A 16,586-nucleotide genomic window follows, 5' to 3' on the forward strand; every position below is an offset into this window, starting at 1 on the left:
CCCATACTCCTGATTCTAAATCTAGTGCTCTTCCCAGGTTGGTCTCAGGCAGCAAGCTCTATACTCACTTATGTAAATCACAACTCTGGATCACACTTTTATATAGCTTTTCTGTAGCACCTACACCATCTAAAGAAAATGTATGATGTACATGTTTTGAAACAATGCCCAGTTTTTAAATTAAAAAGCTTATTTTGCTATCATTTACAATATCACCATTACCTTTTTATGAGACAAACTCAGTTTCTTCAGTCTTAAAGTGCTCCGAAGCCTTTTTCCAGAGTCACAATAAATGATTTGGTGCGGGACTATCTTTTAATTAGAATTGAGATCGTTTTTCTAGACTTTGGAAATCTAGGTGACATTTCTTCAACTTGTCTGTATGGGTGGTCGTGAGTTTTCCCCATTAAGACCTAGGGATCATAGTTTAACAGTTACTTCACTATGATGGCATGCTGTTTCACATATGACTGTATTTTTCTTTTTTACTGTTCTTGGTTCAAACCCAGTGTGTTAGTTAGGGTTTTACTGCTGTGAACAGACACCATGACCAAGACAATCCTTATAAGGACAACATTTAATTGGGGCTGACTTACAGGTAGGGGCATGGGCAGCATCTAGGCAGACATGGTACAGAAAGAGCTGAGAGTTCTACATCTTCTGCTGAAGGTTGCTAGCAGAACACTGGCTTCCAGGAAGCTAGGAAGAGGTTCTTATAACCCACACCCTCAATGACATACTACTCCAACAGGGCTACACCTTCTAATAGTGCCAAGCATATTCAAACCATCACACCCAGGATCTTATGTAGGCTGGTAAGCACTCTTATACTCATGCATATGCCTAGCCCTACCTAGATTTTCTGAATCTCTGTCTGGGACTCACCAGACTCATATTTGCAGCCAAAACAATTCTTTCACAGTATGAACTTTTGTTATTGGTAAAGTCTTGAAGTCTGTAAGAATTCCTTAGTGGACCCCACACACTCGTGGTAATTTTCATCTGTGTGAACTTTCTGGTGTACAGTGAGGTTTTATTTCTAGCCTTAAAACTTTATTACAATTATTATACCCATAGGATTTCTCTCTCCCCTGTGTGGATTCTATGGTGGTCAGTTAAATTTCTCTTAGAGGCAAAAGATTTCCTGTGTTTCTCACACTCATAAGATTTTTCCTCAGTGTGTATTCTCTTATGTACCACCAAGTTTTTGTTCTGACTAAAATTGTTTCCACACTTTCCACATTTATGTTTTTTTTTTCCTCCAGTGTGGATTTTTTTGATGGACCATAAGATTTCTGCCTGAAGTAAGGATTTTTCTGCATATATGACATTCATAAGATCTTTCTCCACTGTGAAATCTTTGTTGTTCAATAAGGTTTCTGTTATGGATAAAGCCTTTCCACACTCATTACGCTCATAGGGCTTCTCACCAGCTTGGATTCTCTGGCGGGTTATCGGATTTGAGTGGTAACTGAAGACTTCCCCACAGTCATTGCATTTAAAGGATTTCCCCTTGCGTGAACCCTCTGGTGTCCGATGAGGCTTTCCCTCATCTATCCCCACCCCCGGGAGTGAAGCATGCTCCACATTTGTTACGCTCACAGGGCTTCTCGCCACTGTGAATTATTTTATGCTCTCAATGAGGTTCCCGATTGAACTGAAAGCTCACTCCATTCAAAGGGCTTTTCCCCAGTGTGGGTTCTACAGTACAAGCAGGTTTGAATGATAACTAAACACCTCCCCACAGTCCCCCCCCCCTTGAATGCTTTCTCCTGGGTATGGGGCTTATGATGGACCAGTTACATGGCTCCTCCCCGCATAGCCAAAAAGGTTTCTGTTGACGCCACAGTCTTCGAGCTCATGGAGTGTCTCTCCAGTTGGAAGCTTCGATGTAAAATGAGGCTCTTCTTCAGAATGAAAACTCTCCTGCGCTCCATAGGGCTTTTCTCCATTGTGGAGTCCCTGACAGTCACACAGATAAGTACTCTGGCTCAAGCTTTGTCACACTCAGTGCGTTTGTAAGGCTTCTCTGCACTGCATCCTTTTATGGTCAGTGAGGTTTCACTTGGAACTAAAAATCTTCCTACTTTTTACAACCAAAGTTTTTCTTCTCTGTTTGGACTCTGGTATAAGAGGATGCTTTTACTTAGAATGAAAACTTTTCCACATTCCTTACACTTGTAAGGGTCTCTGCACTGTGAAGTCGATGATGGCCAACAAGGTACCTGAGCTGAGCAAACATTTTCCCATATTCAACATGTTTATAGGTGTTGAGGCCTGCCTCTCTAGCAAAGCTGTAGCTATTTTGTTTCATATTGTTGCTGTAATATGCCTGCCAGTCATTGATGCAGAAAAATAACTTGACTCAGAGTCATGTTGACCATATTACCCTGTAATATATCCTGTAAGTTATGAGACTTATTAACCTTAAGAAATTCCACAACTATTAGCTTCATGTAGGACCCATAGAATTAAAGGTCAATGTGAACCGTTATATCTAAAATAGCTTGAGTCAGGGCTGACCACCGGGCAGGACTTTACTGCACCTTCGTATGAACTCAATGTGGTTTTTGTGGTTTTAGCCTTCATAAGCTGGCCCTGAGAAATGTTTGAGGTCAGAACTCCTAGTTCGTGAGTCTGAAGCTGCGTTCCTGATCCATTGGTCTTTTTTTTTTTAATGTTTTATTTATTTGTTTGTTTATTTGTTTGTTTAATGGGGTTTTTTGTTTGTTTGTTTTCGAGACAGGGTTTCTCTGTGTAGCCCTGGCTGTCCTGGAACTCACTCTGTAGAACAGGCTGGCCTCGAACTCAGAAATCTGCCTGCTCCTGCCTCCCAAGTATTTATTTATTTAATGTATATGAGTGCACTGTAGCAGTCTTCAGAAACAACAGATCCCATTACAGATGGTTGTGAGCCACCATGTGGTTGCTGGGAATTGAACTCTGGTCCTCTGGAAGAGCAGTCAGTGCTCTTAATCGCTGAGCCATCTCTCCAGCGGCCCCCACCCCCAATCCATTAGTCTCAGGGTGTGGTGTGCATTCAATAAACTTCCCTGTCTGAGATTGGTGTTTGTGTGGTTTATGGGGTGACTCCTCAACAACAGGACTTTTCCCCAGAGTGGATTTTCTGGTGCAGGATAAGGCTCTGTTTTAGAATGAAAGCTTTGTGAGACTTCTTGCTTTTATAGGATTCTTCCCCCTTGCAGAGCCCCTTGTGGTCAAGAAGGTAAGAAGGTAAGAAAACACCTTCCCACATTCATTACTTTATATTGTATATACATTATATAATCTCTCCTCTGAATGCTGTCATGTATAAGACCTGGTGCCCAATGAAGCCCTTTCCGTATTCCTTATGTCTATAAGGTTTCTCCCCAATGTGGATTCTCTGGTAGTTTAGAAGAATTCTTTCCCATATGAATGGAAATTTGCAATGTTCATTGCATTTAACAGGTCTCTCCACAGAATGGTTCCTAAGTTCATTAGAAGGTTTGAGTGCTGATTAAAGCCCTTTCCGCATGAGGTTTCTCACCAGTGTAGATTCTCTGATGGTTCATAGATGGGAGACTTTATTAAAAACATTTACAACATATATTACACTTACAAAGCTTTTTTTCAATACCTATTAAACTTTTACAAGTAGCTGAATCTAAGGTCAAATTTTCTTCAAATTCCCTCCACTTCTGGCCTCATTTTCCTGGCGGACCCTTTTCTTCTTCCCCTTTTCACACAGGGAACCTTCTTCACTATATCTACTTTTTCTCTTTTCATTTTCCAGCTGACTTGACAAAACTTGCCACTCTTTTACAAAATTAAGCACCTGAGAAATACTTCCTTGAAATCTTTTTGACAGTCTGCTCTTTGGAAAATACTCAGTTTTGATGTTACCGTCTCATTCTCCTTAATGGTCTCCCATTCTTGTAAGTGGAATTAAATGTGAAGTTATCAAATTATTATATTTTTGAAAAGACTATTTGTTGGTGTTGTTATTTTTCTTTTTTTATGATGCCAGAGATGAAGCCTAGGGCCTTGTATAAGACAAGCATTCTACCACTGAGGCACACCCTTAGCTGTCGTGTCTACCCTCGCCGGCAAGGAATGACGCAACACAGGAAGATCTTCTTTAAGCAGTTTACTCAGGACCCTTGTGCTTCTTCTCTTTCTTCTCTCTCTTTTGTTACTTCTCTCTCTTGTACTTCTTCTTCTTTTGACCTCGAGAGAATCAGCCCAGCCCTTAAATACTAATAGCCAGCCAATCAGGCTTAGCCACGTGAGCATTGTTGATAGGTTGTATCCACATGGAAGGCGCAAGACTCAATAGGCTCCAACCAAATAAGGACTTGTTAACTGTTAACGACAGTTAACTGGCAAGCAGCTCCCTACACTTAGCCAATGCATCTTTTGAGAAAAAAATCTCAATATGTGACTTAAATAGTCTTTAACTTACTGTGTAGACCAGAATATCCTCAAACCCATGAGTTCCCTGTCTGTCTGCCTCCTAAGCACTGGGATTACAGGGTAGCACCACCAAGACAGCCTGTCTGTCTGTCTCAAAGTTACCCTAGAGCAAAAGCCAGGACTTCTGGAGCCCAGTCAGCTCCAGTAGACTCTTTTGGGATGTAAGGTTCTGTAGAATACCTCTTTTGACCACAGTCCCCTGCCCTGCAGGACAGATATGTCTGAAACCAAATACATGGAATGGCTTTGGTCCATATTCTCAACAGTTCTTCCACCTACTTACAATAAACTGTTCCTGGTCTGGAGAGATGGCTCAGCGGCTAAGAGCACTGACTACTCTTCCAAAGGTCCTGAGTTCCATATCCCAGAAACCATAAGGTGGCTTACAACCACCTGTAATGAGATCTGACACCCTCTTCTGGTGTGTCTGAAGACAGCTATAGTGTACTTACATATAATAATAAATAAATATTTAATAAATAAATAAACTGTACCCAACACTGACCAAGAGGATTCCTGGATGCTCAGGAATAGGTGCTGGAGTAGGTTACCTCATGTGTAAGTTTGCTTTCTTAGTTTGTACAGAGTTGTGAGACTGGGATGTCTGAATACTTCAAGGCTTTTGTTTTGGTTTGTCTTGTGGTACTGGGGTCACATGCTGGATGTATGTTCTGCCACTGAGCTGCATACTTAAACCCTCGTTCAACCTTCTGTACAGTGCCTGATGCTTGGGTTTAGGTTTCCTAGCTCTCTCTTGAAGTTCAGTGAAGATTAACGCTGACATATATATGGGGCGATCCCAATGCTCAAACAACCAAGGGAAGCTGGATTAAGTTGTGTAGTTGGATTGGACCTACACAGCTTTCTCCGAAAAGTGTTCATTATGTTAACTGAAATATTTTTGATAACCTTGAATAAGATCCTGGACTGTGGCTCTCCGGAAATCATGTGATCATCAGAAACAGCATTATTTGGGTACAAAATAAAAACATTCTGTAAAAGTAGTAAACACACACAAAACAGAAACAAATTGTTATTATTAAATGTTTAGTTATATCTCCTGTCCATTTCTCTAGGATACATTTCCAGAAGAAAAACTGTTGGGCCAAAGGGTGCAAACATCTTACAAGTTTTAAGGTTTAACAGTTACATCACTGATTTATGAGCCTCCTCATCACGATTTAGTACAGTCAGGCCCTTACAAGCTTGCTGATAACCAATCAGGGGAGGCAAGCATCTAAACAAAAGTTCAGTGCATGAACACACCTAACAGAACACATAAGCAAACAGCAAGCACAGACGGCATTCATGAGGTAACCCTGAATGGTGGTGAAAGGAGAAACATCCGAAGACCACTCAGGAAAGTTATTTCAGGAAGACACTGTATGTTCAAAGGAAGAGGGTAACGGCTGAGTCTTGTAAACTCAGATGCTCCTGGTGTCAAAGGAATATTCGTCAGTGATCTGCCAACTATAAGGAGCAAGCCACCAGAGCTCAGCCTTCTCAAGAGCAAGTCTCCCAATTTGCTCCCCCATTTTGTTAACAGGGTCAAGCGGGGTTCATATTTCTAGGCTCAGGGACCTGCTCCTACCCTGCCCCTCCAAATATTTTAATTGTTTCGTAAACCAGTAGGTTTATGTAAAACTTGCTGTTATTTTAACAAAGGTGTCTGAATTGTAAAAATAGATAACCGATTGCCTGCCAAGCCCTCATCAGCTGCACGCAGCTAACCAGCAACTTTGTTCCTTTGAACTCCAGACCAAATGTTTAGGAGCTTGAGTTAAGGATCTTAAAGCCAGGTGTCCTGGAAAAGGACCAGTCTCCAACAGATACTCCCTCTCTTAACCCTTAATGTCAAAACAGGATTGGGTGGCCCTAAGCCCCCTCTCGTTTTCCTCTAAATAGGCAATACAGCTTCCCTTGGGGACAAGGTTCAGATCCTGAGTTGACTGCCTCCCTGCGTGCTCAGAAAATAAACTTTTCACTTTAAGCTTCCATCTCTGGAGTGAGTTTTCTTGGTTTCCATCCCAAACCTAACTCTGACAATTGGAGCTGCACATTTTCCCCAGTTTGTTTCTTTGAGACAGGGTCTGGAACTGACTAGGTAGACCAGGCTAGCCTCCGACTCAGGAGATCCACTTCCTGAGAGCTTGGAGGAAGGCATGCACTGTGCCGGCCAAGCCCAGTTTGTTATGTCCCTGTGCCTTTGAGGTTGTCGTGGTTGGTGACATGTAATAGACCTTCTCCTTCATAGCTTCTGAGTCTGGGGCATGGACTAGAAAGAGCTTTCTGACTCTGAACATGATGGGATTCTAATAGATATAGAAAGGATAATGGAGTGGGAAGGATCAGATATCAGGAAGGTCAGCTCAGTTTTCCAAGGCTAACCAAATAATTATATTCTAAATAAGGTGATATGTATAAGACAAAAAAGACACCTGGCTTTCTTGGTAACCCATCTGTGAGTGATGGAAAGGGCTTCTGTTTGTCTTGTCTTTTTGAGACAGTGCTTCTTTGTGTAGCCCTGGCTGTCCTGGAACTCCCTCCCTCTGTGGACCAGGTTGGCCTCAAACTCAGAGATGCACCTGCCCCTGCCTCCCCAGTGTTGTACCATCATACCTGGCTTGATGGAATGTGATTTTAATAAGTTTTTAAAAATAATTTTCTACAACTGGTAAGTTCCATATTGTGTCCACACTGTTCCATACTGTAAAATGTTCCAAACATTTTACAGTTATTTTATGTGTGTGCTAGATGTGTGCCTGTGTGAGAGGGCGTGTGCAGGCACTCACATGCTACAGCCCAAGTATGGAGGTCAGGAGACGGCTTTGTGGAGTCAGTTCTCTCCTTCCACCTTTATGTGGATTCTGGGATGAAATTCAGGTTGTCGGGCAAGTGTCTTTACACACTGGGCCATGTGACCTACCCCCTTGAGTTTCATACTTTGCACACAAAAACAATCCCACATTTTTCTTGCTTCTCACAAAAGGTTTGTGAAGCAGCAGTCAAAAGTAGACTCGGGAGCGGAGTGGCTCACACTTGAGCATCAGGGGCTACTGCATGGGAGCAAACTATGAATCCAAGGATTCTAAGCCCCAACATCCAAAGCCTGACATCTAAGAGGAGGCTCCTGACCCAGACCAGCTGTTATAAGACAATGTTTCCAATCACTAGTTGAAGAAAAAGCTTTACTCTGTTAGGCTAAAAGACAGAACTGGGTAGTCCTTGCCAGCTCGGCAGACTCTTTTGCACAGCACCACGTTTTCCTTGAGTTTACAGTCTTCTTACTTCAGTGATGTTTATTCCTCTGTAGAGACGATGATTTGCTTTTTTCAAGTTATAAAACAATGACAACTGATCCATCCCTAAACATAAAAACAAATTCATCTCCAGAAGACTGGAAACTATTGCCCTAGAGACATGTCAAATATTTAAGGTATTTATTGCAAGAAGATGAGAAAGGCAGAGAAAGCTGATGTGGAGAATCAGCCTTGAGCCCAATCTAGAATGCAGTAACATGATTTTAAAACATCCTCTGAGCACTGCCAGAATACCTTCAGCTTTCCCTTTAATCAAAGGCATGTAAATGATATTTTGTAGGATAGCGAGATGGCTCAGGGGTTAAGAGCAATGGCTGTTCTTATAGATGACCAAGGTTCAATTCCCTGGCAACCATATGGCAACTCCCAACTGTCCGTAACTCTAGTTTCAGGGGAAACACCCCCACACAGACACACATGCATGGAAAACACAGATAAAATAAAAATAAATGTATCATTAAAAAAATAAAATGATAGTTTGTTACCATTTTCCTCTCAACTCAAATCAAGTTCTGTTTAAGACAGGATTACTGTGTAGCCCTGGTTGTCCTGGCGCCCACTGTATAGATCAGAGTGAGCTCAGACTCAGAGATCTGCCTGCCTCTGCCTCAGAAATGCTGGGGTTAAAGGTGTGCGCTCTGCTCTGCCGTGCGGTGCGGGTGTGGCGTCATCACTAGCATCACCTCACTTAACCCTCACACATCCCTCGGGGTGAGCAACCTTTCCCTCCTCACACAAGCAGCGGCATCATTTATCCAAAGCAGGTAAGTCGGTGCTCAGCTGGTGCAGGACCAGACAGGCACAGCCAGATGGGCACAGGCCTCCGTCCGACCTCCATTTCACCCACTCACCTCACACAAGGTCACTGCAAAATCCTCCACTTCCTAGTTTTTGAGTCCACAATTTCTCCAGCTCATTAAGAGAAAAAATTTCTCCCCTAACAGTCCAGACATCTCCTGGAAGGGTGGAGCTCAAGGTAGCCGTCCATTATAGGACAGTTATTCATTTCACAACACAGGAAAGAAGGTGCACTGACGTCCTGCTGTGCTCTCTCACCTGACAGTGACCACAGAGTCTGACTCTGCAGAGAACAAAAGGCAGCGCTGGTGATCACAGAGTCTGACACTGCAGAGGAAAGCAGCACCGGCTTCAGTAGCAGGAAGGAGATTCTACAAGAATTGGATTCGCTCATAACTCCACTTCTGACAGTACCATGATTAGGGTGAATCCCAAGATTTTTAAAGACTACATAATAGGTACTTTACCTACCACTGAATAAAAACAAGCATGTACTCGTATTTAAAATAGGCTATACTTTAAATATAAAAGTAACACTCTTATTGTAGAAAATCTAGAAAGCCTAGAAAAGTATACAGAAGAAAATAGAAATAATCTATAACCTATCACCTAGAGATAACCATGGTGAAAATTTAGGTTTGGTTCTCCTCCTCATTCTCCGATTTTCCTAGGGGAAAATATTTTATCTGGCTATTTCATTCCCTCACTTTCCATGTTATCCAGAAATTTCTCCCATGGTATACATTAAAGATTTAACAAAATGGTTTCAGAAACATAGGATGAATAGACTCTAATTCCTTTCACACTGCACATATGATAATCTACAGAGTGGTGGTCTCTGGTTGGTTGGTTTGGTATCTTGTTTGTTTCTTTGTTTTTCCTTTCAGTTACTTATAATGCTAGCATGAATATCCCCTTTGTTAGACTTTAGCTACTTATTATTTTCTGGGTATGGATTTGTAGAAGCAGAATTAAGTTTAATGTTACTAAAAATCCAATTCTCAGAAAAGCAGTAATTAACATTATTACCAATGTTTTTTTGTTTTTTGTTTTCCCTAAGACAGGGTCTCACTTCTTGGCCTTGGCTAGTCTAGAACTCACTATGTAGACCAGGCTGGACTAAAAGTCATTGAGACCTACCTGCTGCTGCCTCCTAAATGCCGGGATTAATGGCCCGTGCCATTATGCCTGGCTGGTAAACAGTAAGGTTTCTTTCTCTTTATTATGCTTTCTTTGATGTTGAATGAGCTGTGAGCTGTAACGATAACCTTTCCCACACTCACTACACTTATAGGGTTTCTCTTTAGTATGAGTTCTCAAATGTAGAATAACCTGAGATGTCTGCCTGAAGGTTTTCCCACACTCATTACATTTGTAAGGCTTCTCTCCAGTGTGAACTCTCTGATGATCTATAAGGTTTCGGTTAGAAGTGAACGCTTTCCCGCATTCCTTACATTTGTAAGGTTTCTCTCTGCGGTGGAGTCTCTGGTGTTCATTAAGAGCCTTCCTGAAGACGAAGGCCTTCCCACACTCGTCACACTCGTAGGGTTTCTCCCCAGTGTGGATTCTCTGATGGTCCATGATCTTTGTATTAGAACCACATGTTTTCCCGCACTCTTTACATTTGTAGATCTTTTTCCCTCTGTGCATTCTCTGATGTTGAGTGAGGTTTGAACTCCTGCTAAAGGCTTTCCCACACTCAATACAAGTGTAGGGTTTCTCGCCGGTGTGAACTCTGTGGTGAGAGATAAGGCCTGAGCTCCGGCTGAAGGCTTTCCCGCACTCTTTACACTTGTGTGTTTTCTCCTCACTGTGGACTTCCTGGTGCCGGATGAGGTGTGACTTCCCACTGAATGACTTCCCACAGTCGCTGCAGGTATACGGCTTAAGTCCCGTGTGGATTCTTCGATGAACCACAAGGTTGGAGCTGTGACTGAAGGCTTTCCCACAGTCCTTACACTTATAAGGCTTCTCTCCTGTGTGGATTCTCTCGTGCACAGTGAGGTTGGCACTCTGACTGAAGGCTTTTCCACACTCAGTGCACACAAACTGTCTCCTCTCTCTCTTGCCTGTTGTGGAGGTGGAGAGCGGATGACCAGTGTTTTTGCACTCCTGGTCAGTACCTTCGGTGAGAGACTTGCTATCTTCGAATGTCTGTTTGAACTTTGCTGTCTTTCTCCGCATCTTCTCCAGCTGGGGCATCCCAGTGACCCTTTTCCTCTTACCTTTCCCTTTTAAATCTTTTACTTCCTCTGTAACACTTGTGTGGAATTCTCTTGGGGGTAAAACATGATTCTGATTTTCAGGAATGATGCCTTAGAATTAATACCTCCTCAGTCTATGTCACCACCTGACAGGAAAGAGAACGTGTATTCGCCCCACCTTCTCTGTAATAGGGTGAGAATTATTCAAGGAAGACAAGATGGAGTGCGTCAGAGTCTCTCGTAGAAGGGTGAGTGTTCAAAGTAGAGAACTGTTCAAAATAATGAGAGAAGTGAGGTTAGATAAAAGTAATAAAAGTTAAAGACAGACAAAGAGAAGAGCTCAGCATGTCCAGTCTCAGAGGAAGCAAGAGACAGTGTAAAAGCCACTCTGTTTTCTTCTTGTTCAACTCTCTAAAATGGGAGCAAAATAACTGAAAGGCAGTGTACTGGCTGGTTTTGTGTGTCAACTAGACACAAGCTGGAGTTATCACAGAGAAAAGAGTTTCAGTTGAGGAAATGCCTCCATGAGATCCAGCTGTTTTTCTTAATTAGTGATCAAGGGGGGAGGGCCCCTTGTGGGTGGTGCCATTCCTGGGCTGGTAGTCTTGGGTTCTGTAAGAGAGCAGGCTGAGCAAGCCAGGGGAAGCAAGCCAGTAAGGAACATCCCTCCATGGCCTCTGCATCAGCTCCTGCTTCCTGACCAGTGATGAATAGCTGTGTGGAAGTGTAAGCTGAATAAACCCTTTCCTCCCCAACTTGCTTCTTGGTCATGATGTTTGTGCAGGAATAGAAACCCTGACTAAGACAGGCAGGGTCAGGTATACTCTTGTACTGAGGACAAGTATGCCCAAAGGTCCTTGGTTCAGGCACCTGGAGTGCCTAAGGTTCAGACTGGCCTGGATTTTACTTCTTACCGAACTATTTCCTTAAGCAACAGTGATGCAGCGGGTGGCACTGAGCAAACAGAACTGCTGAATAGCAACTAAGACTGTGTTAGGACACAACTAAGGTTTTATGTTTTCCTCGAGGTTTGGGCACCATGCCCCAGCTCTCACCTCTGTATGTAAGCTACTTGGTGGCTGTTCACACCATCCTTCTAATACTGACATGAGTCCAGCACAACATAGCTTGTGGGGCTTATCTGAGGCTAGAGCCAGGTTTCTGTGCTAGTTTTAGGTGTCTGTTTTACAATTAAAGGGTCAAGTTCAGGAACAAGGTTTAAGTGTAACAAAGGACCACCAGGCAGTGGTGGCACACACCTTTAATCCCAGCCCTTGGGAGGCAGAGGCAGGTGGATTTCTGAGTTCGAGGCCAGCCTGGCCAGAATGAGTTCCAGAACAGCCAGGGCTACACAGAGAAATCTTGTCTCGAAAAATAAAAAAACAACCAAAAAAAACAACCAAGCAAACAAACAAACAAACAAAATGTAACAAAGGACCTGTGCCAGAACCTTGTACAGTGTAACAGTAATGTGGGTAGAGAGAATAGCACAAGAGGGGCTCAGGCATAAAACCATGTGTCAGGAGCAGACGGGGATTCCCTGATCTACTGCATACAGAACTCGCCATGTATATGTAACCTCTGCAACCCTCAGATCTGGAGGGGCTGAAGTGTAAAAGCACACTGACCGACAGGGGACCGCACCACACCAATGCACATGGTCCTCACACTGCTTCCTTCAGACTATGAACATACTGCTGAACAGCTAAACATGAAGAAGATATAATCCTGCATCCTAATCCTTACCCTTATTTAATAAATATTGTATTGCATGAGCTCCTGCCTCAAAAAAAAAAAGATAAAGATAAAAATTCTGTGTATTCACGATAGTTAAGTGAAGCTAGTGTAACCATTTAATTGTGTGTATGTAGCGAGAGGAACTTAAGGATATGACCAATAAATTTCCTGAACTACTTCTTCTTTTTTTAATATTTATTTATTATATGTGAGTACAGTGTAGCTGTCTTCAGACACTCCAGAAGAGAGCGTCAGATCTCATTAGGGATGGTTGTGAGCCACCATGTGGTTGCTGGGATTTGAACTCAGGACCCTCGGAAGAGATGTCAGTGCTCTTAACCACTGAGCCATCTCTCCAGCCCCATGAACATATTGTTCTGTCAAAATGAAATTCACTATCCTCTCATTAACATCTCTTTAACACTTAATAAATCATTGTGACAAGGCTCTCAGTATTTCTGTAGAACTCAAGGAGGAAGATGGGTATCAGATCATATCTGATGAAGAAGGGCTGCTTTGGGACTGGAGAGATGGCTCAGTGGTCTCCCCCTGCTCTTCTTACAGAGGACCTGGGTTCAATTCCCACACCCACACGACAGATCACCATCATCTGTAACGCCAGTTCTATGGACTCAGACACCTTCTGTTGACCTTCATGGGCACCAGGCATGCACATGGTGCACAGATGTACATGGAGGTAAGACACCCATAAATGCTATATACATATATATATATATATATATATATATATCTCATTGATATATATATGTACATCTATATATCTATATCTATCTATATATCTGTATTATACATCTCTGGCTTCCTGTTAAGTAGACCAGGCCGGCTTTGCACTAACAGAGATCTGCCTGCCTCTGCCTCCCAAGTGCTAAAGTATTAAAGGTGTGTACCACCAAGCCAGGCTGCAATAATTATTTTAAAAAGACTCCATATCCTAAGTAAATATGACAGTGTATTTGTAGTCCTAGCAACTTTACCTCAGTATAAACCATCCAAGAGTCTACATTCACTAGGAAACTGATTGGTCACACTCTTCAGAGACTCAGAATTTTGGAAGCTAGAACAGATGCACCAGTGTACTAGACTTTTTTGGTTTTTAGTTTTCAGACAAGGTCTCACTACGTAGCCCAGGCTGACCTGGAACTCACAGCAATCTCTAGTGCTGGAAACTGCCCCCATATTTCATGTGATGGCCCAGCTCCAAGTCTCACATACAATGGATAGACAGGGAGACTAGACTGTACAGGATTCAAATGTAAGTCTCATGACACTCAAGTCTGAGTTCCCTCATATTGTTCTTTCCCACACCCCAACCTCTCTCCTCGAGGCCCAGAGGTTCCCCTTCTCACTTCTGTTTTTTTCTGTTAACTGATAATATCCCCAAGAAATTCTCCCTTTCTGGCAGACATAGTGGCATAAGTATATACTCTTGGAAGGTGGAGACAGGAAGATCAGGAGTTCAAGGCCACTCTTTGACCATATAGCAGTTTTGAGGGTGGCCTAGGATGCTGAGGCCTCATCTCAGAGAGAGAGAGAGAGAGAGAGAGAGAAATAAGGGGGAGGATCTGCAGGGAGGAGAAAGGAAAGGGTCCCTTTCAGTCCTGATCCCATTTCCTTCAATAGGCAAGATTCCCCTCTCCAGACTAACTTCACAAGCTGACTGGCTGCCGCTCACTTAGAAGAGAAGAGAATAACTCACCCTCATTCTCAAGCACAGTAAATGTTTTGCTCCAAAGGATCTGTTCAGCAGCCTTTTCCTGATCTCCTCCTTGGGTTCAGTGCAGAAGTTCCTAACATGATCTTGAATCGCTGTAAACAGATACACAAGAGAGATTTACACCCAGGGCAGTGTTGAGTCTTCTGTTAACCTCCTGACCTGCAGATTGTGAGCCATCATCTTCATTTTTAAGATGAAGGCACGAGGTTCCCAGAGAATGGATGAACTTCTCTGGATCATGTAACTAGCGACAAGCCTGTGTCTGAAAGAAATCCTCATTCTAACCCAGCAAGCCCATTCCTTTTCACCAGTTCTTCAGATAGCTAAGACTCTCCATATTCTTTTCTTGCAAAATGCACTCCAACCAAGAATTCTCCTGAAGTCTTGCATTTGCACTCGGTGAAGAAGAGTATCTTGTCTGTAACGTGTCTTTAAGAAGACTGGGATAGAGGCCTGGTGGGGTGGCTCAGTGGTTAAGTTTATATTGTTCTTCCAGAAGATCCAAGTTCAGTTCCCAGCACCCATGTCAAGTGGCTCACAACCATGTCTGGTGAACCTCAACCCTCTTCTAGACTCTACTTCTAAACTTATATGCATATATCACTCCCACATCGTATATACACATACATAGATCTTTTTAAAAAAAAAGGAGACAGGGATTCAGGGGTTGGCAAGATGGCTCAGTGTGTAAAAGTGCTTGCCAAGCAAACCTGAAATTCTTCACAAAGATGTCCTCTAATGTCTACATGTGCATACGTGTACGCGCGCACACACGCGCACACACACACTCTACACAATAACAATAAATTATTTTTTTTCAAAAAGACAAGTAGCAGGGCATGGTAGCCGAATATGCTTTTAATCCCAGCACTCCAGAAGCAGAGGCAGACGGATCTCTGTGAGTTCAAAGCCAACCTGATCTAAAGATCAAGTTTCAAGTCAGCCAGGGTTACATTGTGAGACCCTACCACAAATTACAACAATAGTAATAATAACAGTAACAAGAATAATAAGTATTAAACATAAGGCCTTTAATGGATGCTGATTTCTTAAAATTGTTCGACCTCGGAATATGCTGCTTCTCCCTTTCGATGAGCAGGGTCGGCCTATAAACTTTCTCCATATTTTCGCTTTTGCGATGGGTGGTGTTGGTTGAAGGCATAAGTGAGTAACTATTCTTGGGCAAGCCTACCCCCTCCTCCAGACCCCAGTGTCTTCACTGGCACACAGCTGGGCTTGGACACAGCTCGGCGGTTGGGTCGTCCTGGGAGAGCCTGGTCCCTTGGCAGGTCTGTCATTCCTGGACAAAGGCAGGCACCCCTGGGACCCAGGGCGACACCACGCGCGGAAGCCCCTCGCTCCTGGAGCCCGATGCCCAGACCCCTGCTGCCTACCCCTCACCGAACCACACGCAGTCCTCAGAACAAAGCCAGCGAATGGCATCCAGAGCCTTGCACGCCTTCTTGTGCCTGCGGCCCTTCTAGGCACCGGGAGGTCTCGCAACTCTGTACCCCGGGCTGAATCGTCCAGCTGACCCGCCCTGCAGGCCCTCAGGCCCTTCTAGGCAGCCGGAGGTCTCGGCATCTCTGTGCCCCAGAGCTGAGCTGTCCAGGTTTCTTAGAAGCTCTGAAAACGTGCAGAGGCCCTGACCACTAGACGTTACTATTGTTAAATGGGTGGACAGTCTTGGAGAGTTCAGCCAAGGCCTCAGGTAGCACGGGAAGAGAAGCCAATTACCTGGACGGCCAGGCCTCTTCCTGATACGCAGGCTTTCAGAGACAGCACCAAGCCTCACTGTCAGAATCGGCTATTTATTGAAGCAGGTGAAAATGCATAATGGTGGGTTACTTCTCTGTCACTGTTCTAAGAACTGCACACGCAGTGGTAAAGAAAATGAAGCTCCCTGCCTTGTAGGCTGCATTAAGTAAAGGGAGGTGAAAAGAAATACCTGGTAGCTACAGGTAGCGAATCAAAAGAGGGAGAGGTGGTGGACTATTTGCACAGACGAAGCACGGTCAGGAAATGATGGAAACACGTAGACATCTGGGGAAAGTCTGTGCCTGAGAGAACACTGGGAGCAAAACTCTTGGATCGGGAATTATGTGAGGCAGGTAAGAATATTGGAGGCCATAGTAAGGGCTTTGGATTGCTCTTGATGCTGCAGGAAGCAACCTCTTAGGAATGCGGAACTAAGGAGAGAGAGACATGAGCTTTCTTTTGTTGTTAGTTTTGTTTTTGTCACACATTCCAATATTTGTTGTCTATGAGATATGAAGTGAGCCAAGAAAGCCGTTCTGAAATTCTGTGAACTCTGCTCTGTGTTTTGAGGCATTCTAA

The 16,586-nt window shown here is 43.5% G+C and overlaps 2 protein-coding genes across 4 annotated transcripts; both read right to left on the reverse strand.

Moving 5' to 3' along the window:
• Positions 1 to 934: 934 nt before the first annotated feature.
• On the reverse strand, positions 935 to 8,967 carry Znf197 (zinc finger protein 197). The gene is given in 26 exon segments (XM_052189211.1): positions 935 to 1,039; positions 1,041 to 1,085; positions 1,087 to 1,275; positions 1,277 to 1,398; positions 1,401 to 1,511; positions 1,514 to 1,553; positions 1,556 to 1,664; positions 1,666 to 1,707; positions 1,709 to 1,755; positions 1,758 to 1,800; positions 1,802 to 1,880; positions 1,883 to 1,923; positions 1,925 to 1,994; positions 1,997 to 2,037; positions 2,039 to 2,086; positions 2,088 to 2,126; positions 2,128 to 2,188; positions 2,191 to 2,277; positions 3,103 to 3,234; positions 3,237 to 3,307; positions 3,309 to 3,477; positions 3,480 to 3,518; positions 3,521 to 3,703; positions 3,706 to 3,849; positions 3,852 to 3,914; positions 8,832 to 8,967. Coding segments are annotated over 26 exon segments (2,256 nt in total).
• Positions 5,478 to 15,732, reverse strand: LOC127688349 (zinc finger protein 660). 3 transcript variants are annotated; one of them, XM_052186893.1, is made up of 3 exons: positions 15,651 to 15,732; positions 14,232 to 14,341; positions 5,478 to 11,046 (listed from the first exon to the last, which is right to left on the reverse strand). In XM_052186893.1, exon 3 carries the CDS (start codon positions 10,773 to 10,775, stop codon positions 9,756 to 9,758), a length of 1,020 nt encoding a protein of 339 aa, XP_052042853.1. In that variant the 5' UTR covers positions 10,776 to 11,046; positions 14,232 to 14,341; positions 15,651 to 15,732; the 3' UTR covers positions 5,478 to 9,755. The 3 variants fall into 3 exon arrangements, with proteins under 3 accessions (XP_052042853.1, XP_052042852.1, XP_052042854.1); XM_052186892.1 differs by having other exon boundaries at positions 15,644 to 15,725; XM_052186894.1 differs by lacking the exon at positions 15,651 to 15,732 and adding an exon at positions 15,442 to 15,637.
• Between the last annotated feature and the right edge of the window lie 854 nt (positions 15,733 to 16,586).

This window comes from Apodemus sylvaticus, chromosome 7, assembly GCF_947179515.1.
Source record: "Apodemus sylvaticus chromosome 7, mApoSyl1.1, whole genome shotgun sequence".
Taxonomy (NCBI): domain Eukaryota; kingdom Metazoa; phylum Chordata; class Mammalia; order Rodentia; family Muridae; genus Apodemus; species Apodemus sylvaticus.